At 47.0% G+C, this 25,648-nt stretch overlaps 1 protein-coding gene across 1 annotated transcript; it reads right to left on the bottom strand.

Annotated features, from left to right (window-relative positions):
- Positions 1-1,998: 1,998 nt before the first annotated feature.
- LOC145554107 (netrin receptor DCC-like) lies at positions 1,999-25,531 on the bottom strand. Its single transcript, XM_081613440.1, has 4 exons — positions 25,116-25,531; positions 21,215-21,517; positions 11,287-11,435; positions 1,999-7,409 (listed from the first exon to the last, which is right to left on the bottom strand). The coding sequence occupies exons 1-4, from the start codon at positions 25,156-25,158 to the stop codon at positions 7,320-7,322; spliced, it is 585 nt and encodes a 194-aa protein (XP_081469566.1). The 5' UTR covers positions 25,159-25,531; the 3' UTR covers positions 1,999-7,319.
- Positions 25,532-25,648: the final 117 nt, after the last annotated feature.

The raw sequence follows: 25,648 nt of genomic DNA, 5'->3' as shown, positions 1-25,648 counted from the left end.
CTAGGAATCTAAAAGATTTTCCTTTTTTCTCTCAAAACTGCAACTTTTCAATCTCTGAAATTTCCTTGTTTTCTAGAAATTAAGTTTTTCTGTCATGGACATTCAATCCTCCATCTTTGTTTTCTAGCTGCAGCAGGTGATCAGCTGATTTAGTTTTTTTTTTTTTTTTTTTTGCATTGAGGTTTGAAAGCCAAACTTGAAAATCTGCAGCTGAACTAAATCTAATTCCTGCTTTCAGGCCCAAACTGTCAGCTGTTCAGATAAAGACTCAGAAATTCAGCTCATTCATCTTTAATTCAGTTTGATTTGATCCATGAAGCTGTGAAGAGACTCCTGACAGAACCTCATCCTGGCTTTTATCACATCAGCGGAACAACGATGTGAGCTGACGTGTTCAGCTCACATCGTTTAGCCGGATAATCAGATTGAATCTGACATTTTCCATTCAGAAGGTCAGAAAAAAACCGGGACTTTCAGGCATCAGATTCTTTTTGGCTCAGACGGGAAAATAGTTTCCATATTTCACGTTTGGTCAGGCGCTGGTTGAGCCGAGCCGCCATCATCATCATCATCATCATCATGTCTGAAGCTCCTGTTCTTTACCTCTGAGCCTCTTTTATCTGAATCAGCTCCCGGGGCCTTTTCTCCCAAAATCACCTGAATTTCTCTCTAAAAATGCTGCTGGAAGTTTATATTTCTTTAGTTGTACTTTATAAACTCCAGTGGCTAACGCTAACTCTTCCTCCTGACAGTTTTCCATTTCAAAATGTCGACTTGTGAGGCAAGCTACGAGCAGCTAATGCTAATGTCAGCGTGCTAATGCTAACATTCTGGCGTCCTCTTTATTAGCTGCCATTCATGTCCTTTAACTACTTTAGAATTTATTCTCCTTTAATATTATGGAAGTTTATTTTGGTTGATCAAAAAAACGGAAAAGCTTCAATATGCTAACTTTAGCAACGACCTGCTAGTTCAACATTAACAGCTTATAATCGATTATTTTTCCTACAGCATGAATAACTACTGCATGTTTCTTAATGGGAAATATCACATTTGATACATTTTCCAAATACAAAGCATTTAGCAGGTTTTTGGACAGCAAGTTAAATGATGTATGAATAAAATATAACTAATAAATGTTCATGTAACTATTTAGCTCAGATTTGAGGAAAAACGACTTGTTATTGGAGTAAAAGTAAAATTCTGATATAGAAACTTTCATCTGAGTTTCTGCTGCTTCTAGAAGCAGCTAAAGCGTTTAATGAAACAAAAAAACAAACTAAAAGCCGTTTGTCGGGAATAATTTAATGTTTTTTTATCAGGAAAATGATCTGCTTCCAAAACCTGCAGAATGTAACATCATAAATCAGCAGGCACTGCCCGTTACCTAGCAACCCCACCGCTACCTAGCAACCCCAGCAGAGTTCCACCCGTTACCTAGCAACCCCAGCAGTCTTCCACCCGTTACCTAGCAACCCTAGCAGTCTTCCACCCGTTACCTAGCAACCCCACCGCTACCTAGCAACCCCAGCAGAGTTCCACCCGTTACCTAGCAACCCTAGCAGTCTTCCACCCGTTACCTAGCAACCCACCGCTACCTAGCAACGCCGGGAGAGTTCCACCCGTTACCTAGCAACCCTAGCAGTCTTCCACCCGTTACCTTGCAGCCCACCGCTACCTAGCAACCCCACCGCTACCTAGCAACCCCAGCAAAGTTCACCCGTTACCTAGCAACCCTAGCAGTCTTCCACCCGTTACCTAGCAACCCAGCAAAGTTCACCCGTTACCTAGCAACCCAGCAGAGTTCCACCCGTTACCTAGCAACCCAGCAGACTTCCACCTTACCTAGCAACCCCAGCAGACTTCCACCCGTTACCTAGCAACCCCAGCAGACTTCCACCCATTACCTAGCAACCCCAGCAGGAGCTCCAGCACGTTCTGTTAGCTGGAAAAGCCAGGTGTTTTTCCTGAGGAAGAAAAAAACCCAACAAGCAGCCATTTTGATTTTGTATCAAAACTTTATTTATCAAACAAAAAGAATGAACCATTGAAATAACATTTCTATAAAAAGGACCATGGGGCTGTTCTACAGTGTGTTACAAAAACCAGCAAATGGAAAAACAACAATGGGAAGAAGCCGTACTTCATCATCATCATCATCCTCCTCATCATCATCATCATCATCATCATCATCATCATCATCATCATCATCATCATCATCGGATGTCCTGCAGTCAGACAGGATCGACGTTCCTCCTCCTGGAAACGTTGTCCCTCAGCTCCTCTCCCTGATGAGACGAGGTGCAAATCATCTTTTCTACTTTCTCTTTCTACTCTATAATTTATGTTCTGTAAGCCGGCGGCCCAAACCGGAGCTGACGGTCCATTTCACACGTCAGGCTCAGAACCGGCTCCACCCAGACTGAACTTCTTCTTATTCCTCACAGAACCTCATTTCTGTCCAGACCGGATAACAACCGCGAGTGGAGGAAGTTTAATTTGAAGAGGAAAAAAGGAAGGAAAGAAAGAAAGAAAGAAGGGATATAAAGGATGAAACGCCAACGTTTCCAGCTCAGCTGCTGTTTTTAATTAGGTTTTTTTTTTCCACTCAATAAAATCAAATAGATTCAGATTTTTCTTTTTCTTCCTTTTATATTTTCCTTCCAGTCTTTTGGCTTCCAGAAACTTTCAGCATTGTGTTATTTATTCCACTCAATTCCATTCAAAAATACTTTATTTTCTGAATTGTCGCAACTGATATCATCCAAAAACGTCATTTTGGACAGATCTCCAGTAGCAGTCAGTCTTGCAACACATCTGAAAAAGCCTCTGACTGAAGACTGTTGCTTTAAAACAGTCCAATGACTAGCTAGCACTGCTAACCCACCTCTCCTTTGCTTTTGCTGCAGCTGATCATTTTAGACACAAAACAATAAATTAAATAACTTAAACATAATTTCCTGGATTTTAAATCTTCAAATTGAATCTAAAATTGTTTTGAGTTTCTTCCAACTTGCTGCCCAGAGATGATCGACTCCAGCTTTGGGTTCTGCTGCATAGATAAAAGTCTACAAATAATCCGGTAAACTAACTTCTGTCAAGATTTAATAATAAATAAGTAAAAGCAACAAAAATGATAAAAATCTCAGAACTGAAACTGTTTAAGGCCATGAGGAGAAAAACAAAACATTCAGTCCTTTTTGTCCTTTTTTTTTTAACTAATTTTACATATGCAGAAATATCACATGGATATAAATAATAGCTTTCAAGAGCACTCCAAATAATAATAATATATTAAATTTGAATATAAAAAGTCAATTCTACTCTAGTGGAACTGTACACTGTAAAAAAAGGCAGCTTGCTTTAATGTAGTTCTGCTGCAGCAATTCCACCTGATCCAAAAACCAAAGTTTCCTCAAGACAGAAACGTAAAATGTTCCTTTTATCCGGATGAAAGTGGGAAAATATTCCGGTTTGACGGTTAGCTTTCAGATTCAGAAAAATTCGATTTACGATGCGACGCAGTTTTAATTTCTGAATGAATGAATTATTTCCCTGCAGACGAAGCCACTGGTCTGTGAAAACTGGAGAAACAACGTTTAAATTAGTCGCTTCCTGGACGTTACTGTTGAGCGGTGTGCTAACCGCTAGCACGCTGTTAGCATGACGTTAGCACGCTGTTAGCATGACGTTAGCACGCTGTTAGCATGCAGTGGCTTCACCTTTCAGCAAATAATTACACAAAAACTATGAATATTAATCTGGAAATTTCTGAATTTGAAAAGTAAAAAAATTGAGGACAAAAACTCAGAAATTTTCAGCAAAATTTTTGATTTCAGTGACAGAAAATTTTACAAAATTCACTTTTTTTTTGTTTTTTTACAGAAAATTTCTGAGATCGATTTAAAAAGTGTCAAAGTTTTGAAAACATTTGGGAGAAAAACTGAAACTTTGGAATTAATTTAATTAAAAAAATGTTCAAAAGTAAAACAATTTAAACTTTTGTGACTGAAAATTTCCAAAAGTCAAATTAATGTTTTTTTCTTTTGTGGAGATTTTCAGAGTTTAATCTGAAAGTTTCGGAGTTTTCTCGTGAGGTTCTGATTCGTTTGTCCTGCTGGACGTCGAGTTTGATCTTCTTGACCTTTTCACCCCGCCGCCCGTTCTGGCGAGACGCCGCCGTCGTCCCGGGGATGACTGGTTGCCGCGGTAACGGCGTGAGCCTGCTGGAAGCGTCCCGGTAATGAATTGACAGCCTGGATCTGCAGGAAGCTGAATCTGAGCGGCGGCGGCGGCGGCGTTCCCTCAGACCTTCTGCTTTCATCACACAGATAAACGTCTGGAAGTGACAAGATGGCGGCCGGGGCAAATAAAGAGCCGCCTGACGGCCTGTTTTACCCCCGACGCTGATGAGTGACTCGTCAGTTCAAGTCCCTGCCAATTTGCACAAGTCGAAGAAGCTGCTGGATCTGAACCAGGCGGCGAGGCGCAGGCTTCCTCTGATGATGCAGCAGGAAGTGGATTGCTGCAGCAGCGAGAGAAGATGAAGGAGATGTTCGCCCAGAAGCCATCAGCCGGCGCTGATTTTTCACAGTGTACGCCGCTCTGCCTCCATTTCTGACACTTTCACTAAACTTTCCTGCTTTACAAACTGCAACTCGTCTAATCCTAAATCTAAATCCGGATCCTGTCGTCCATCTTGTCCTGGATGTGAATCCAGATGATTTACAAATCTAAAAACACAGATTCCCCTCCGGAAACCTCAACCTCCAGCGCAGCTCTGGCACAGCACAGCAAAAAGCCCAGAGTTAATTTAACTCTGAAGAGAGTGGACTGAAAAAGTGTTAGTATCAACTCTGTGGGAGTTAACGACATAATTCCCAGTGTTGATTTAACTCCCACAGAGTTGATATTAACACTTTTTCAGTGTTTATATAATCCACTCTCTTCAGAGTTAAATTAACTCTGGGCTTTTTGCTGTGAGCGAGTCAGAGCCGAAAAATCCAGGAAATTTACACCAAAAACCCAGAAAGACGTTTTATAGACAAAACAAGGACATTTCTTAACTCCAAAAGTCAAAAATTAGCAATAAACTCAAAATTTTTCAATCTCTGAAATTCTCTAGAAAAAACGACAAAATTTCAGTTTGAAAAGTGGAAAAAAAAGTGAAATTATGAGATTAATCTCAGAATATTTCTGGGTTCAGCACTGGGTTGACTTTAACCTCACATTTCCAAAAGATGTCAGAAATGTAGAAATTTTCTCCAGAAAAATTCTGAGATTAATTTGAAAATGAGTTTTTTCCAAGCAAATTTTTGACATTTGATTTAAAAAAAAATTTCCAAAGTGTTTCTAGAAAATTCCTGCGGTAAATCTCAGGTTAATTTTCTAGTTTAAAACTTGAAGGTTTTTGACTCTTGAAACTCTGACATGTCCAGGTTTTCTCTAGAAAAGCTCCATCTGCTCTGACTCCCGGTGCAGCTCTTCGCTCTTCGCTCCTCTTCCCCTCGTCTCACGTTTTAATTTACTTCCTGAAATGAAAAGGGGGACGACTCCAGACGACTCCAGAGCCGTTTTCCACGAGGTAATCACCGAGTCCGATGTGTTGATTTCGTTGGAAGGCTGCATGATATTAACTTTTCTTTCTCTGTGTGTCTCTGAATACCTGATCTCCGCCGCGACACTGAATGTAAAAATAGACTTTTTCAGGTTTATGTTTTTCTTTTTGTCTTTTTCTAAAAAACGTAACCCCTGAAGGAAACTCAAAGTGAAGCTGGTGGGTTTGTGTTCAGTCGCGTGTTCGTTTGGTTCTTCAAAGCAAATAAGAGCAGAAAGAAATCCCACAGCGTCATAAAAATAAAAACAGAGACGAACATGTCAGGAAACAACCGACACAGAGCAGAGATGAAACCATGAGTCCTGAACTAGTTCATCTAAATCTGGATCTTTACAGCGGGAACTGTTCACAGGTCATGAACCTGAACTGACCAGTTATTGGTCAGAATGATCCTTTAACTTTGTGGTTTAGTGAAATTATAAAGATGATCTTGTTCAGGGTGAATTAGCTGCAGTTGTTTCCGTTTTAAATTTAATTTACTAAAAGGGTTAATAACTCAAACTCAGGAAAAGTTCGGGCTCCACTGCTAGCAGCTTGCGTTCAGCGCCGTCATGGTTGCTAGGCAACAGGACGGAAAGGCGGGAAAAATCTGTAGGCTGAACGTTTCACAGCTGCTAACTGTTAGCATGTTATTGCTGTTGCCAAGTGTTAGCGGGCTAACGCTAAAGTCAGAGATAGTCGACAGATCTTTTAGCGTGCCGGTGCTAACAGTTAGCAGTCTGTTGCTAGTGTTAGCATTAGTGTTGCCTATGTTTTTACTCTTTACGTTTTTTTTTTTTACGTCTCGTCTCACTTTACAGGCCATGAATGTTTCAGTGAGAGTCCAACTGAAACCCAGCTAACAGTTGAATCTGTAGATGTGCTGAATCGTCACGTCGTCCAACAGTTTCCGGACCAAAACCAAAAGTTGAGGCGGTGGCAGAAATAATGCTGGCCAAACTGAACTCTAGTTTTCTTCTTTTACTCAAACCTACAATAATCTGATCTTGTTTTGTTTCTCCTCGCCCTCTGGTCTGCGTTTCGGCATCAAGACGGACGGGAACAAGTAGCAAAAGCAAAGATATTCACAATAAGCTTCCTAAGGTCAGAATCTGGCAGCAGCACAAGCTAATGTCGCTAACGGCTAACGTCAGGTCAGACGATGGGGATCCTTCTGAACGTTCCCGTTTCTGCGTTCGCAGCGTCCCGGAGGTGGAGCGGCTGACGCTCCGCAGAGCGAAAAAGGAAATCAAGGAGAACACACGGAACAGCGCGGCATGATGGGAAACTTTAGGTCCATGTGAAAAATATCCCGTTTCAGTGAAACTTTGGCTGAAGACGTTTCGTTTCTGAATCGCAGATTTCCAAACGTTCTGCAAAACCAAGAGATGAAGGAATATTCCCAACAGTACCGGTGGAAAGAGGCGAGGTGCGGTCACTGCCAATAAATACCACGAAGAGGAGAGGACGGAGGATGGGACGCTGGTCGTCTTTTCTGTGATATTCCTGTCCTGGTTGGTTCGTCCCGGTTTCATGTCGGAGAATCTAGAGGGTTTCTAGAGAATCGCCCACAGCTGGTTCTGTTCATGCTGCAGAGTTTCACTCCCTTTTCAGACCAGGAAACCAAACGGATGGAGATCTGGGCGACCAGCCAGTCAGAGCAGATCGGTCCGTGGCTGAGGAAGAGCCGGACCGGACCGGACCGGGCCGGGCCGGGCGGCGGCTAGAAGGCGGAGCCGGTGATGGCGTTGAGCTGCTGCATCAGTCCTTCTAGACTGGCCATCTGCTCCGACAGGTCGTCCTGCTCGTACACCTGAAACACAACATGGAGGCGTTACATCGGACACGACGTCACGCCTCAACTGTGATTGGTTCGTTCCACCAGCCGCATCATCGACGGCGTCGTCACACGATTTGGGAAGCAACGAATGGGAACACGGGAATTTATTAATCCTGGATTTTCTGTTCTGGTGGAAAGAAAACCAGGAATTTCAGCCGTACAGACACTGGGGGGGGAGGGGGGGGGTCCGTCTGTCATTCATCCAACATTCATCTGTTCATCCGTCCATCCAACATTCATCTGTCCATCCATCCATCCACCCATCCAACATTCATCAGTTCATCCATCCATCCAACATTCATCTGTTCATCCATCCATCATTCATCTGTCCATCCATCCATCCAACATTCATCTGTTCATCCATCCATCCAACATTCATCTGTCCATCCATCCATCCATCCATCCATCCAACATTCATCTGTCCATCCATCCATCCATCCATCCAACATTCATCTGTTCATCCATCCATCCAACATTCATCTGTTCATCCATCCAACATTCATCTGTCCATCCATCCATCCAACATTCATCTGTTCATCCATCCATCCAACATTCATCTGTCCATCCATCATTCATCAGTTCATCCATCCATCCATCATCCATCCATCCATCCATCATTCATCAGTTCATCCATCCATCCATCCATTCATCTGTTCATCCGTCCATCCAACATTCATCCATCCAACATTCATCCATCCATCTATCATTCATCAGTTCATCCATCCATCCATCCAACATTCATCCGTCCATCCATCCATCCATCATCCATCCATCCATCTATCATTCATCAGTTCATCCATCCATCCATCCATTCATCTGTCCATCCATCCATCATCCATCCATCCATCTATCATTCATCAGTTCATCCATCCATCCATCCAACATTCATCCATCCATCCATCCAACATTCATCCATCCATCCATTCATCAGTTCATCCAACATTCATCCATCCATCCATCCAACATTCATCCGTCCATCCATCCATCCATCCATCCAACATCCATTCATCCATCCATTCATCAGTTTATCCAACATTCATTCATCCGTCCATCCATCCATCCATTCATCCATCCATCCATCCATCCATCCATCCATCCATCCAACATCCATTCATCCATCCATTCATCAGTTTATCCAACATTCATTCATCCGTCCATCCATCCATCCATTCATCATCCATCCATCCATCCATCCATCCATCCATCCATCCATCCATCCATCCATCCATCCATCCAACATCCATCCATCCATCCATTCATCAGTTCATCCAACATTCATCCATCCATCATCCATCCATCCAACATTCATCCATCCATCCATCCATCCATCCAACATTCATCAGTTCATCCATCCATCCATCATCCATCCCAACATTCATCCATCCATCCATCCATCCAACATTCATCCATCCATCCATCCATCCATCCAACATTCATCTGTTCATCCATCCATCCAACATCCATCCATCCAACATTCATCTGTTCATCCATCCATCCATCCAACATTCATCCATCCATCCATCCATCCAACATTCATCCATCCATCCATTCATCAGTTCATCCAACATTCATCCATCCATCCAACATTCATCCATCCATCCATTCATCAGTTCATCCAACATTCATCCATCCATCATCCATCTTGTTTTATTCTTCATTCTCTTAATTTTTTAATAATCTTCCATTCAAACACTCAGAGTCAGAATATAGCAGCCTGCTGCACTTTTCAGATTGTTTAGTAAAACCGTGTGAAGCCGTAAATCGTCTCTGTTCCTCTTGTTGTTCTGTGATGTCAGTTTGACACGATGTGGAAAAGTTCAGAGTCTGAAGACTTTAGAGCTGCTGGATCCTCATCGACTGATCTAGTTCATCTACATCTATGTTGTGTTTGTTCAGAGAGCATCCAGTGTGTGTGTGTGTGTGTGTGTGTGTGTGTGTGTGTGTGTGTGTGTGTGTGTGTGTGTGTCCACAGAGTCACAGCAGAGGTCGACCTGTTGACCTTTCCCGTCTGTCGTCCTTCCATCTCATTTTCTCCTCTGGTTCTTGTCGCCGCGGCAGCAGCAGCTCTTCCTCCTCCTCCTCTTCCTCTGCTGCTCCCACAGCGACACCTGGTGGTGTCATAATGAATTTCCTGCCCTCGCCCCGTCCGCCTCCCCCTCCTCCGCCGGTTGCCGTGGTGACACCTCCGCCTGTCCTATTGTCAGCGAATGAATATTTAACCAGGCCTGACGTCCGACATCGCTCCGCATCGTCTGCTGTCGTTCATCTCATCCCTTCTTCCCCCGGAGCGCCTGACGTTCCTCTCCTCCGTCTCCCTCCGTTTACATCTGTTCTCTCCTTCCTCTGCTGCTCCTCTTTCTTTCTTTCTTTCTTTCTTTCTTTCTTTCTTTCTTTCTTTCTTTCTTTCTTTCTTTCTTTCTTTCTTTCTTTCTTTCTAAAACTGAAATCTACAAAAACTAAAATCTAAATCCATCAGTTCATCCAGTTCATCCATCCATTCATCCATCAGTTCATCAGTTCATCCATCCATCCATCAGTTCATCCATCCATTCACCCATCAGTTCATCAGTTCATCCATCCATCCATCCATCAGTTCATCCATCCATCCATCCATCCATCAGTTCATCCATCCATCAGTTCATCCATTCATCAGTTCATCATCCATCAGTTCATTAGTTCATCAGTTCATCCATCCATCCATCCATCCATCAGTTCATCCATCCATCAGTTCATCCATCCATCCATCAGTTCATCCATCCATCCATCAGTTCATCCATCCATTCATCCATCCATTCATCCATCCATCCATCCATCAGTTCATCCATCCATCCATCCATCCATCAGTTCATCCATCCATCAGTTCATTAGTTCATCAGTTCATCCATCCATCAGTTCATTAGTTCATCAGTTCATCCATCCATCCATCAGTTCATCCATCCATCCATCAGTTCATCCATCCATCAGTTCATCCATCCATCCATCAGTTCATCCATCCATCAGTTCATCCATCCATCCATCCATCAGTTCATCCATCCATCAGTTCATTAGTTCATCAGTTCATCCATCCATCAGTTCATCCATCCATCAGTTCATCCATCCATCAGTTCATTAGTTCATCAGTTCATCCATCCATCAGTTCATCCATTCATCAGTTCATCCATCCATCAGTTCATCCATCCATCAGTTCATCCATCCATCATGTCGTCTCCGTTTCCTCGTCTTGCTTCCGGTCTCCTCCTCAGTTTTATCGTCAGTTTCTCCAGCTGTCATTGGATCCCTGACGGCTGCAGCGCCTGTTTCGCCTCCCGGAGCCTCAGAGCCGTGAACAATCGTTCACTGACTGAGACAACAGAGAATCTTCTGTTGTCTTTTACTTTGATTAGGCCAGATCTGAGCCACCTTAACAAACATCACAGCTTTTTTTTTTTTTTACCTTCAGATAAACTACATTTGTTCAGGATCATAAAAGCAACACGACTGAAACTAAACGGTTTGTTTTTACTACACATGCAGTTTTAGCGCCAAACTAACAGGATTCAGTTTTTAGAAACAGAAAAAACGTCACAAGTATTAAAAACGAGGACATAAAATTACAAGAAAATAGTAATTTTATGACCAAATAAAGTCGTGTTAATACGACGGAAAGGTTGGAAACGTAGAAAGTGTCAGTAACAAAAGTTGTAACATAATGAGAATAAATTTCCTGAATTTTCTCCCCAGAACCTCCCGTTAGTTTAGCTGCTTTGTGGAAACTCAGAGTTTAAATCACATTTCAGGCGTTTTGTTGCAGCTGGAGGTCAAACGTGCAGAAAACCCTTTCTGGACCGATGGTTCTGGTTCTGTGACTCACGCTGGCGGCCGAGTCTTCTGCCGGCTTGGCTCCGCCGTCCTCCTGCAGGTCCGGCGCCGTCGGTACGGAGACGGGCAGCAGAGGGGAGCGGGCCTTCCCGGCCTGGCCCAGAGACGCCGTCTTCACCTGGGGCTTCGGCAGGCTGGCACCTGGAGGAGAACCGGAGACGTTTCAGGGTTACCGGCCCAGTTTGGGCTCCAACCTTCAGGAGGAGATTTCATCTACGAATGGAGCGAATTATACGTCATTTCATTCAGCAGGTCGGCATAATCAATGACTCCAAAAGAAAAATGTGAACAGAACCACCGGGGCGCTGATGAGGCTAATCAAGGAGGTTTCTGGGGCCTAATCAGCGCTAATGATGACCTCTGCTGGCGGCGGCCGGACGTGCAGACGTCACAGGAAGCTACGGCTTCAGAGACGGGATGAGCCACGGCGGCGTTCAGGGAGCGAACAGCGAGCTTCGCTGGTGAGTCTGAGCCAGAAACAACCCACGACCGTTTTCAGGTCATGAAATCCCGACTTGCTCGAGATAAAAGGTGAAAATCAGCTGCAGTGGGAGGTAAATGTCTGAAGGACCAGGAGCCAAAGCAGATTAAAGGTCCTAATTTATTCATCGTGAACTAAAGCAGCAGCAGACGGAGTGAGGTCGTCCTCGCTGCTGCCAGACTGAAACGTTTAATCAGACGAGTCCTGATCACAGCAGCAGCAACAAGCAGGAGGTTCCTGAGCCGTTAGAGTCTGAGCAGGATCTCTGCAGGGGGATCGCTTCTACGGAGGCCCAGAAAGGTCAACTAACTGCCAAAGAAACAGCAGACGTTACGCTAAACCTGAGGTTATGCTAGTAAATGTATCATGACTTACATTTTCAGAGCCATCAGCAGATCAAATAACTTTAATTAATACGAATTACAGCAACATTTAATTTCCAGTTGGGATCAATAAAGTATTTTTAGCATCACTTCTGTTTTAGCTTTATTCTGCGTTCACACCAAATAATTTGAGTATCAGGAGCGTCAGGTTTACATTCGAGGGACATGTGGAGGCGTCTCTGACGCATCGAGGCACGTCCGACGAATCAAAGCGCGTCCGACGCATCGAGAGGCGTCGGACAAATCGAGGCGCGTCCGACGAATCAAAGCGCGTCCGACGAATCGAGAGGCGTCCGACGCATCGAGGCGCGTCCGACGCATCGAGAGGCGTCCGACGCATCGAGGCGCGTCCGACGCATCGAGGCGCGTCCGACGCATCGAGGCGCGTCCGACGCATCGAGAGGCGTCCGACGCATCGAGAGGCGTCCGACGAATCGAGGCGCGTCCGACGAATCGAGGCGCGTCCGACGAATCGAGGCGCGTCCGACGAATCGAGGCGCGTCCGACGCATCTAAGCGCGTCCGACCATCTAAGCGCGTCCGACGCATCGAGGCGCGTCCAACGCATCGAGGCGCGTCCGACGCATCGAGGCGCGTCCGACGAATCGAGGCGCGTCCGACGCATCGAGGCGCGTCCGACGCATCGAGGCGCGTCCGACGCATCGAGGCGCGTCCGACGCATCGAGGCGCGTCCGACGCATCGAGGCGCGTCCGACGCATCTAAGCGCGACCGACGCATCGAGGCACGTCCGACGCATCGAGGCGCGTCCGACGAATCGAGGCGCGTCCGACGCATCGAGGCGCGTCCGACGCATCGAGGCGCGTCCGACGCATCGAGACACGCCCGACGCATCGAGGTGCGTCTGACGCATCGAGGTGCGTCCGACGCATCGAGACACGCCCGACGCATCGAGGTGCGTCTGACGCATCGAGACACGCCCGACGCATCGAGGAGCGTCCGACGAATCAAGGAGCGTCCGACGAATCAAAGCGCGTCCGACGCATCGAGACACGCCCGACGCATCGAGGTGCGTCTGACGCATCTAAGCGCGTCCGACGAAACGAGGCGCGTCTGACGCATCGAGGCGCGTCCGACGCATCGAGGCGCCGTCCGACGCATCGAGAGGCGTCCGACGCATCGAGGCGCGTCCGACGCATCGAGAGGCGTCCGACGAATCGAGAGGCGTCCGACGAATCGAGGCGCGTCCGACGAATCGAGGCGCGTCCGACGAATCGAGGCGCGTCCGACGCATCTAAGCGCGTCCGACCATCTAAGCGCGTCCGACGCATCGAGGCGCGTCCGACGCATCGAGGCGCGTCCAACGCATCGAGGCGCGTCCGACGAATCGAGGCGCGTCCGACGCATCGAGGCGCGTCCGACGCATCGAGGCGCGTCCGACGCATCGAGGCGCGTCCGACGCATCGAGGCGCGTCCGACGCATCTAAGCGCGACCGACGCATCGAGGCACGTCCGACGCATCGAGGCGCGTCCGACGAATCGAGGCACGTCCGACGCATCGAGGCGCGTCCGACGCATCGAGGCGCGTCCGACGCATCGAGACACGCCCGACGCATCGAGGTGCGTCTGACGCATCGAGGTGCGTCCGACGCATCGAGACACGCCCGACGCATCGAGGTGCGTCTGACGCATCGAGACACGCCCGACGCATCGAGGAGCGTCCGACGAATCAAAGCGCGTCCGACGCATCGAGACACGCCCGACGCATCGAGGTGCGTCTGACGCATCTAAGCGCGTCCGACGAAACGAGGCGCGTCTGACGCATCGAGGCGCGTCCGACGCATCGAGGCGCCGTCCGACGCATCGAGGCGCGTCCGACGCATCTAAGCGCGTCTGACGCATCTAAGCGCGTCTGACGCATCTAAGCGCGTCCGACGAAACGAGGCGCGTCCGACGCATCGAGGCGCGTCCGACGCATCGAGGCGCGTCCGACGCATCGAGGCGCGTCTGACGCATCTAAGCGCGTCCGACGAAACGAGGCGCGTCTGACGCATCGAGAGGCGTCCGACGCATCGAGAGGCGTCCGACGCATCGAGAGGCGTCCGACGCATCGAGAGGCGTCCGACGCATCGAGGCGCGTCTGACGCATCGAGGCGCGTCCGACGCATCGAGGCGCGTCCGACGCATCGAGGCGCGTCCGATGAATTGAGGCGCGTCCGATGAATCGAGGCACGTCCGATGAATCGAGGCGCGTCCGACGCATCTAAGCGCGTCCGACGCATCGAGAGGCGTCCGACGCATCGAGGCGCGTCCGACGAATCGAGGCGCGTCCGATGAATTGAGGCGCGTCCGACGCATCTAAGCGTGTCCGATGCATCGAGGCACGTCCGACGCATCGAGGTGCGTCTGACGCATCGAGGCATCACAGAGTGTCTGGCGCTCTGTGACTGAAGCTTTTCCACCGTTCAAAGCGAGTTCAAACTCACGTCCGACGCTGGAGCTGGAAAATATGAACATTTTCCACTCAACGCAGAGCGTCAACCAATCAGAGAGACTCTGCGATGTGACGTAGTGGCCTGTAGGCGGTGTCTGCAGGAGATGGGGGTCAGCAGGTCATCAAACTGGGCTCAGCTGAGACGAAAACATCGCTGATAGCGACCGTAGTCAGCGTACGGCTAGTTTAGGAAACTCACAAAACATGCGAACGATCTGGTGAATTCAAACACGACGGCGACGTTCAAATAAAACCCAGAAACTCTCAATGTTTTGCTCAACGCGCGTCGAGACGTTATCAGCTGTCTGAGCCTCCGATACGACTGCAGAAGATTCACTGCATGAGATTTTGGTTTCACTCTCAGTTTCACCTGCATAAAGAGACCAGCAGCAGAAAACGACGACTCGTCAGAACGCGCTGCGAGAGCAAAAAGCCAAGAGTCTGACGTCAAACTGCAAACGGTCTGACTAGAAGCATCAGACGAGTTTTTGACGTGTGAAACGCGTCCGACGTGAAAACAGCAGCACTTCCTCCTTCACATTACGTCTGTTTTGTCTTAAAAGCCTCAGTTTTTATCAGTTTTATCGTCGCTTTTTGCTTCCCGTGCATGTTTCAGTGTTTCAGGCGTCTGCTGGCCTCTGCACACATCCGGCTGGACCACAGGAACAACGGCAGGAAACGAGACGCCAGCTGAAGTTTGGTCCGAACCGGGTCGTCAGCAGAACCAGAGTCACTAAAACATTCATCTGCAAAACCTCAATGTTCCCAGTCAGGTTGGGGTTTTACTTTAACTTCCACAATAAAAACCCAGGAAAACATTCATTTCAGAATCCAGCGTTTCGTCCTCCAGTGTTTTTCTGAACTCATGAAGCGTCAGCTGCAAATACGGAGCCGACCCATAAACCAGAGGAATGCGTTCGTTCATAATCAGGTCAATCTCTGCTGGATGGTGAAACCTGAGCATCGACGACCTTTTCAGCTGCCGACAGGAAAAGTTTGACCTCATAACACACAGCCGCCATCGACCGCTCTAATGGCAGCTTTACACGCAACTAGGTGATGAAAACCAAGAGCAGAAGTCTGCTGCTCCGGCATCCGCTCACAGAAACGATCAAAACTCTCATGAGTGGAGAGAAAACGGGTCGGATCAATGCTTCAAAGAAAAGGAAAGAACAACCAAACTGAGCTGCTTTCAATCCGCTTGGGGAGAAACTGAAAGCAAAGCAACAAGCAGAAGAAAAACGGACCCAAAGGGCTGGTATTCTCCACAGCCTCCTCCAGTATGGAGGCCTGCTGAGGCCAACAATGTCCCCCATCACTCTGCTGATCAATAAACATCCATCCTGCTGCCTGCAAAAACAGAACACCTGCAGCTGAACCGGCTCTCAGCAGAGACCAGAAACGGACGGATCAGAGCTCCGCTCCCTCGACAAAACTCAAAAGATTCACTTCAACCCCAAGAAGCTTTCAGCAGCAAAACGTGACCTGGAGGAAGTTCAGTCAAAGTCTATCACCGAGACCATCAGAGGAAAAAATACAGATTCTGTTTTTGTTACGAGAAACATTTTCTGCACACCAGCTTTTATTTTTAAACCTCGAAACGTGTTGCCAGTGATCCGTTTCCAGGGGGAACTTTTTCTTTGCTACACCACAAAAACACATCAGAAGGGAAGCGAATGATGGACAGATGGACATAAACGCAGCGAAGTGAAAGAACAAGAGAAGAAACTGTTTTAACTGATAATTAAAACTGATCAGGATTATTTTATTGCCCCACTGGGACACGAAGAAAGATCTGAATATGAATTATATGGAGACACATTAGTGACACAGTAGGTATAAAACAAGGAGTACATTTCTGCCAAAAAACATAAGAAATTTTCTACAAAAAACAAAAATGTCTGAGTTTGAAAAGTGGAAATTTTAAAAAGTGAGACGAGGGGAAGGATATTTCTGCCAAAAAGCTCAGAACATTTCTAGAAAACAAACTTTGCTGCGTCTGAATCTTCCTGTCCAGGAGAAGTGAAGGTCAGACTGAGTAGCTAAGCGATGAACCCGGAGCTTCAGGGGGGGGTCACACCTGACAGGTGAGGTGCAGGTGTGAAATGCCCACCAGGGTTCCATCAGAGCGGTGTGTGTGTGTGTGTTTGGGGTCGCAGTCAGAGCTGGTATCGATCCTCGGAGCGGTTTGAAGTGGATCCAGCAGCAGATGAAAGGTTTCTGAGGAGACGTCTCGTCTCTGGAGGACGACACGTCTCGGCTTCACGCTGCCGTCTCCCCACTCCTGACCTACTTCTCATTTCCTGCCTGTTGGGCTCTTTGTTCGCCCTCCGACTGGTGGATCAGGTAGAGCTGCTGCCCGCCAGCAACCAGGTCCCGGGTTCGAACCCCAGCCTGGACTGCTAGAGATCACGGCGCCACCTGCAGGCTTCGTTTTAACGTTTCCCCTGAGATCCGCCGTCCTGTAACTTCTACGATTAGTTCATTTTTTCCGTATCGCCTAAAAAAAAAAAATCACCTCATCTCACGAAGGGAACCACAGAAAACAAAATTCACACTTTGGGTTTCGACTGTTTCTAAAAACGACCCAAACTCTTAAAAAGCAGATTTTTATCAATAAATTCAAGTTTTTTTTTTGGTGTCTGGAAAACGAGCCCTTTCAAAAACCTCTAGATTGTTGAGTCACGCTGCACTGTTACCTAGCAACGCTAGCCGAGCCCGTTAACTAGCAACACCAGCCGAGCTCCAGCCTGTTACCTAGCAACCCCAGCCCAGATCGTTACCTAGCAACCCCAGCTGAGTTCTAGCCTGTTACCTAGCAACCCCAGCCGAGTTCCAGCTCTGTATGCCCTGCACTGCAAAATCCACAAAAATGTTACCAAGTATTTCTGGTTCAGTTTCTACTGCAAATATCTTAGTGAACCTGAAATAATATGAAACTGATTCATGAGAGACTTTTCAGACAGAACTAGAAGTTTGTTTTTAAGTGAATTTCCCTAATATAGATGAAAAAGTTCTAGTTCTTCTGGTAGATTATTTAAGTTATAACAAGACATTTTCCCCATGTTTAAGTGAAATAATCTGCCAGTGGAACTAGAATTTTTTAATAAATATTAGGGAATTATTGACTTAAAAGAAGCTCCTGTATCTTCCTGAAAAGTTACCAAGTGTTCTTGGTCAAATATCTTATTGCACTTTAAAAAAAGATCAAACTAACCGAACAGCAAGATTTTGTGTTTTTGCAGTGTGCTGGAGAAGACAAGTGTTTTGATGTTGACTTGATCCAGAAACCGTTTGCTGTATTCTTGTCAGTTGTGCAGGAGGCTCCACTGATGCTTTTCAAAGCTGTACGGTTGTATAACTGCACATCTGTTTGCAGCTACTTTCGTGTGCGAGTGTAAATGTTGAGATGGGAGGATCTGAGCAAAATCTGATTATCTCTGAATGACTTTGTGGAAAACATGAGACGACCTTTGACTAGGCCACTCATCCGTCCTGACGGGTCACCTTTGGAGCGGGAAAAAGGCCAGAGAGTCGTTGCTGTCCGCTCTGGTGGCGTTTCTGTGGTGACGACACGTTTATTTTCGTTTTCCTGCAGGCGACGGGGCTAAAAGCGTCCATCACAGGTGGACCGGTCCGCCTCCAGCTGCCTCCGTCCTCGGAGCCGGACATCGACTAGGACAATCCTGCTACAGCTCCGAGCCGTGAACTGTTCGTTCAGATCAATGCAGCCGAGTCACGGCTGCAGAAAAGATCCCTGCTGATAAACAGCTTTTATTATCCTCATTCAGAGCTGCAGACAGGAAGCGTCGCTTTATTTACTGCAGAAAAATGTCCCACATGCATATTAATCGATACTATGCTGATGATACTGTGTCATATTTTAGTTTATGAAAAGCTAAAAGCAGTTTTGACGTTATTCAGTCAAATTAAATTCTCTCACATCTAATCATAAAACAGAGTTAATCTCGTCTAGTTTTACTTTTCACATCAAACAGTTTGTAAAAAACTTTATTTTTTTATTTCAGGGTTTTTATTTGAACTTAACTTTAATTTATGCAGCTTAGAACAGAAACCTGCTCTGATAAAATCAGACCAGATGGATGAAAACTGACCCACATCACCAAACAACATCTGAAAATAGAAAACGACTAAATATTAAATATTAATAAGAATTAATAGCAAACGTTTTGCTCCAGAGGGATTCAGGTGTGGAATTAAATTTAAAAAATGAATAAAAATGATTTGCTAATAAAATATAATCATGTCAATTTATGTTTAAACTGGAATTTCTTTGAGATTTTTAGTAAAATATACAGAAAAGATGATGCTTAACAAATAAAATGAAAGATAATAAACTTTCACTTCTTGTTGGTTTGTAATTTTTGACAGAAAATTTATGAAATGTCTTTGAATTGTGACATTTCAAACAGAAACTTGTGAATCACGACTCCAATCAATTTACATGAGGAACCATTTTAAAGAGCTGGAACTTTTTTTTTTTACATTTGGAAGGATCTGTCTGTCTGAAAATGATCTAATAAATGTAAAGATTATTTTATTTTTTATCCTGTGACCCAAATTTGTTTCTGTCATCATTGTTGTAGCTGTTTGATCTTTATATTCCTCAAACTGTTTGTAGAAGTTATTTGTTTATTTCAACATTTAATAAAGTAACATTCAATTAAAAATATGAAAAATAATTGGGTTCCAAAGAACGAAGAAAGGAAACAACAGCATCAGTGTTTATGCTAACTAGCTTAGCATGATGTAGCCCGTTAGCATAGATGCTAGTTTTGGCTTCAGGTTTTGACTAAATGTGACGTTTTCCTCCGTACTGGTCTGTTTACTTTCATTTGAAAAACAGGAAGTTAAACCTTTGAAATGAGGGAACAGTGAGGGAATGACGAGGGAATGATGAGGGAACAGTGAGGAAATGATGAGGGAACAGTGAGGGAATGATGAGGGAACAGTGAGGGAATGATGAGGGAATGATGAGGGAACGATGAGGGAACAGTGAGGGAATGATGAGGGAATGATGAGGGAACAGTGAGGGAATGATGAGGGAATGATGAGGGAACAGTGAGGGAATGATGAGGGAATGATGAGGGAACAGTGAGGGAATGATGAGGGAATGATGAGGGAACAGTGAGGGAATGATGAGGGAATGATGAGGGAATGATGAGGGAACAGTGAGGGAATGATGAGGGAATGATGAGGGAATGATGAGGGAACAGTGAGGGAATGATGAGGGAACAGTGAGGGAATGATGAGGGAATGATGAGGGAACAGTGAGGGAATGATGAGGGAATGATGAGGGAACAGTGAGGGAATGATGAGGGAACAGTGAGGGAATGATGAGGGAACAGTGAGGGAATGATGAGGGAATGATGAGGGAATGATGAGGGAATGATGAGGGAATGATGAGGGAACAGTGAGGGAATGATGAGGGAATGATGAGGGAATGATGAGGGAATGATGAGGGAACAGTGAGGGAACGATGATGTTTCTACCACCAGGGAGAGAACTAAAACCTCCAGGACCCACTTTGGGCCCCCTGGTTTCTTCAAAGAGCTTCATGAACCGTAGAGACGGAAATATTTCAGTTTCCATCGACTCGATTCTTCTGTTCAAACCAGAGATTCAGTTTAAATTATGTGAAAAGAATAAAACAGTGAAAATAAACACCACAGTTATGTAAAACAGTAAATTACCCCGGGTTATATTTAAACAAAAATATGTCTGTGATTAAACTTTCTGTAAGTTAATTTACTAGAATTATTTTCAAAACAAAACACCGGCGTGAGTTTAAATGAAGTCTGGAGTTTAATTTGTTTCATAATGAACCGATCAGAGCAGCTAACGGCTAACAGCTGCTAGCCCAGGTCTAAACCAGCGGTCGGGTCCGGCCGCGGCGCTGAGCGGACATGCAGGTAGCAACACGGCAGATCGGGTCGGGTCGGATCCCTCCATCCCCCCCCCGGCGGATGTCAGGGCCGGTTACAGCGTGTTAAAGATACACAAACACACAGTCTGTGTGTAACAGCCTGCGGCCAACGCATTCAGCCTCCCCCACTAGAATATGAAACTAGCAGAGAGGATCCGGCTGAAACGCGGAATGTGACAGGAAATCAGCGGCAGGAAAACGGATTCCTCTCGTTCAAGGCACAGAAACTCTGATTAAATGATCCAACTGGGCCGATTTCTCACCGTAAGGAGCAGAAAATCCGCTTAACCTGACGACTCTGTTACCTCCTTACATGGACCAGGAGATGTTTGCTCTCGTGTCGCCTCGTCCTGCAGCTCAACCAGAATCGGAGGAGACAAACTGCTGGAGCTGAAAACGATGAAACGTTTGAGCTGCTGCGGCTTTAATCTGTTCTGGACGGGAAGACGCTTCAGCCTGCGGCGCTTTGCACAAGCAGGAAGGAGGATGTTTCACTACACAGTCAGATAATTGACTCCAAACGCCCAAAACCCCTAAACTAACATTTATTATGAGTCGAGTAAATGAAGCTCGTATTTATTTTGTAGTAAAGCTAACATGTTTGTTTTTGCAGTGTAATTTTAACTTTCTGACCCGCCAGCAGGGGGCGGTACTCACCGGCCTGCGGCAGCATGGAGGTGTACACCTTGGGGTCGATGGCTCCCATCGGCGGCGGCAGCAGCGGGTTGGTGAAGCTGCGCAGGGGGTGCGTGGGCCGGACGCAGGCCGTGGGGATGCTGCGCCCGGCCGCCGTCTGGGCCTCCTCCGAGGGGCCCGAGGCGGCGGGGGCCCCGGGGACGGGCCCCACCGGGGGGACCAGGTCGGCGGCGGGAGCGGCAGAACCGGGCAGCAGCGGGGCGGCCGGAGGGGGCGGAGCCTGCTGCTGCAGCAGGGGGGCGGCGGAGGAGTCCGACGGCATCGCTGACAGGAAGCAGAGACAGGAGGAGGAGAGTCCAATTAGTGCGGAGCGACGCTCTGAGGAACATCAGAACCAAACAGCTCTGGGCTCTGATGCAGCAGAAACAGAAGAATCTGAACCGACGACGGATTCAAGTCCAACAGAAACGATTCTACAGACGAACCCTGAAGAGAGAAACGAACGATTCATCAGACAGAACAAAAACATCCGACTGGGCAAAAACACTGGACATTCAACATACTGTAGTAGTACTGTAGTAGTACTGTAGTAGTACTGTAGTAGTAGTACTGTAGTAGTACTGTAGTAGTACTGTAGTAGTACTGTAGTAGTACTGTAGTAGTAGTACTGTAGTAGTACTGTAGTAGTAGTACTGTAGTAGTACTGTAGTAGTACTGTAGTAGTACTGTAGTAGTAGTACTGTAGTAGTACTGTAGTAGTACTGTAGTAGTACTGTAGTAGTAGTAGTAGTACTGTAGTAGTACTGTAGTAGTAGTAGTAGTACTGTAGTAGTAGTACTGTAGTAGTACTGTAGTAGTACTGTAGTAGTACTGTAGTAGTAGTACTGTAGTAGTAGTACTGTAGTAGTAGTAGTAGTAGTAGTACTGTAGTAGTACTGTAGTAGTAGTACTGTAGTAGTACTGTAGTAGTACTGTAGTAGTAGTACTGTAGTAGTACTGTAGTAGCCAGAACTAGGACTTGGACGGTCCAGAACCTGGACCAGAACCAGGCTAGAACCAGGACGAGGATGGTCCAGAACTTGGACTAAACCAGGACAGAACCAGGCCTGGGACGGTCCAGAACTTGGACTAAACCAGGACTCAACCAGGCCAGAACCAGGACTTGGACGGTCCAGAACCTGGACTGAACCAGGACAGAACCAGGCCTGGGACGGTCCAGAACCAGGACTGGGATGGTCCAGAACCTGGACTGAACCAGGCCTGGGACGGTCCAGAACTTGGACTAAACCAGGACTCAACCAGGCCAGAACCAGGCCTGGGACGGTCCAGAACCAGGACCAGAACCAGGACTGGGACGGTCCAGAACTAGGACTGGGACGGTCCAGAACTTGGACTAAACCAGGACTCAACCAGGCCAGAACCAGGACTTGGACGGTCCAGAACCTGGACCAGAACCAGGCTAGAACCAGGACGAGGATGGTCCAGAACCAGGACTGGGACGGTCCAGAACCTGGACTGAACCAGGCCTGGGACGGTCCAGAACTTGGACTGAATCAGGACAGAACCAGGCCTGGGACGGTCCAGAACCAGGACCAGAACCAGGCCTGGGACGGTCCAGAACTAGGACTGGGACGGTCCGGCTCTTCGTCCTCTTGGTTCCGTCTCAGCTGCAGCGTCTCCTGGGTTCTGTTTCCGCTGAGCGGATCCGTTGATTCCTGCTCTGCAGTAAATCATTTCAGAGTTTCTATTAAAACCGATTTTCCCCGTGAATGTTTTGTGTTGAGTGTCTGTAATGAAAGAGGGCAGAGATAATCACAGAGGAGGTCGCTGATCTGATCTCCATTAGCACTTCCCCGTCGCCGTGACGACAACAGGCCTCCATTACAGCCGGGGCTCGAACAACAAAAGCTCCTTTTTGAAGCGGTTTGTTGTTTCAACGGCGTAAAGTTTCTAATTAACAGACGACTGTAGCTGCAGCTCTGCCCTCGTTTCGCCGCCGCTTCTCGTCATCTCTGCTCCCCGGTTAGCGGCGCCGCCCCGAAACGCCGGCTTCAAACAATCATGTGCTCTGCCGGCGGCAGCGACGGGCCTCCTGGGTCGCCGGCGACTCGATGGCTGAAGCCGCCGCGCCGCTGTTAGCTCTCTGACACGAGCCGAGCAGGAATTCATCAAATACTGAATTACTGCCGTTCGCGGTAAAACCAGAGAGCAGAGCAGCCGGAGACGGACGAGCGACGGGTTTCACCGCGTCACCACCGGTCCACAGGTCGGATTGTTGTTAGAGAACAGAGGCAGAAGGAGTGAAACTCCATGTGAGACGTGAATAATCTGCCATGTTGTCCTCAGGAAAAGACAAACATGTGATTTAAACAGCAAGATTTCCTCTGCAGACGAACTGAAGATTATCAAGATGCTCTGAACAGAATTTTAAACTGTTCAGATTATTATACAACATTTGTTTTTGGATGTTTTTCTTCTTCCATTTGAGTCTCCAGTGTTTCTAAAATCAACTCGAGCTGTTTAATAAAAACACTCAGTCACTGTTAGGCAATAAGTTTGTTTTTATGTCTGGAAAACGAGACACTTGAGACACTTCAAAAACCTCTAGATTGTTGAGCCACACTGGCCCGTTACCTAGCAACCCCAATGGAGTTCCGCCCTTTACCTAGCAACCCCAGCGCAGTTCCACCCGTTACCTAGCAACTCCAATGGAATTCCGCCCTTTACCTAGCAACCCCAGCGCAGTTCCGCCCATTACCTAGCAACCCCAATGGAGTTCCGCCCGTTACCTAGCAACCCCAATGGAGTTCCGCCCGTTACCTAGCAACCCCAGCGGAGTTCCGCCCGTTACCTAGCAACCCCAATGGAGTTCCGCCCGTTACCTAGCAACCCCAGCGGAGTTCCGCCCGTTACCTAGCAACTCCAATGGAGTTCCGCCCGTTACCTAGCAACCCCAGCGGAGTTCCGCCCGTTACCTAGCAACCCCAGCGGAGTTCCAGCACATTTGGTCAGCTGGTTTACCGCTGTATGCGCTGCACAATGTCTGCTGGAGAAGACTTAGCATCCAGAAACCACTTGCTGTGTTCTTACTGGTTGTGCAGGAAGCTCCACTCCTGCTTTTCAAAGACATATGGTTGCATAATTGTACAGCTGTTTGCACTCATATGTCGGTACCTGGTGTGTTGTTTGGTACCTGGTGTGTGATGTTTGGTACCTGGTGTGTGTTGTTTGGTACCTGGTGTGTGTTGTTTGGTACCTGGTGTGTGATGTTTGGTACCTGCTGTGTGTTGTTTGGTACCTGCTGTGTGTTGTTTGGTACCTGGTGTGTGTTGTTTGGTACCTGGTGTGTGTTGTTTGGTACCTGCTGTGTGTTGTTTGGTACCTGGTGTGTGTTGTTTGGTACCTGCTGTGTGATGTTTGGTACCTGCTGTGTGTTGTTTGGTACCTGGTGTGTGTTGTTTGGTACCTGGTGTGTGATGTTTAGTACCTGCTGTGTGTTGTTTGGTACCTGGTGTGTGTTGTTTGGTACCTGCTGTGTGTTTGGTACCTGCTGTGTGTTGTTTGGTACCTGCTGTGTGTTGTTTGGTACCTGCTGTGTGTTGTTTGGTACCTGCTGTGTGTTGTTTGGTACCTGCTGTGTGTTGTTTGGTACCTGCTGTGTGTTGTTTGGTACCTGCTGTGTGTTGTTTGGTACCTGCTGTGTGTTGTTTGGTACCTGCTGTGTGTTGTTTGGTACCTGCTGTGTGTTGTTTGGTACCTGCTGTGTGTTGTTTGGTACCTGGTGTGTGTTGTTTGGTACCTGCTGTGTGTTGTTTGGTACCTGGTGTGTGTTGTTTGGTACCTGCTGTGTGTTGTTTGGTACCTGCTGTGTGTTGTTTGGTACCTGGTGTGTGTTTGGTACCTGCTGTGTGTTGTTTGGTACCTGCTGTGTATCCTCGGTCCACCGTCAGGCCGGGGAACGGCATGGGCCTGAGGCTGAACTTGTTGTGTGTGAAGCCGCAGGACGGTGAAGGCAGGATCCCCGGATACTGAGAGGATTCCAGCGTAGGAACCGGGATGGCGCTGACCACAGCTGGAACACAGACAGGAAGACGTTAACTAGCCAAACTGGGACAGCATTAGCAGCATTAGCAGCTAGCAGACTGTTTAGCACAACTTTAGCTTCCAGTCCAACTGTCTGGAGCGGCGGTGATGCTTTCCTTCAGAATATATCCTGTCAGGAAGTCCTGATCATTCATGGAGCTTCTTTAGAAATCTGCAGTGTTAGCCGCTACATGCTAACACAGTAGCAGCTAACCCTGTGCATTCAGATGCTATTTTAGGCTTGAATAGCTTCTGATAAGCCATGTAATTAATCACATTTAATATCTGTAAATCTTTTTTTTTTCCTTTAATGAATATTTAAATACATTCATCATCTCACTGACACCTGATGCTAACTTGATAGCACAACTT

This window comes from Poecilia reticulata, chromosome 12, assembly GCF_904066995.2.
Source record: "Poecilia reticulata chromosome 12, P_reticulata-male-v2, whole genome shotgun sequence".
NCBI lineage: Eukaryota > Metazoa > Chordata > Actinopteri > Cyprinodontiformes > Poeciliidae > Poecilia > Poecilia reticulata.
Note: the sequence above shows the minus strand (reverse complement) of the source record. Positions and strands in the feature narration are given on the sequence as shown.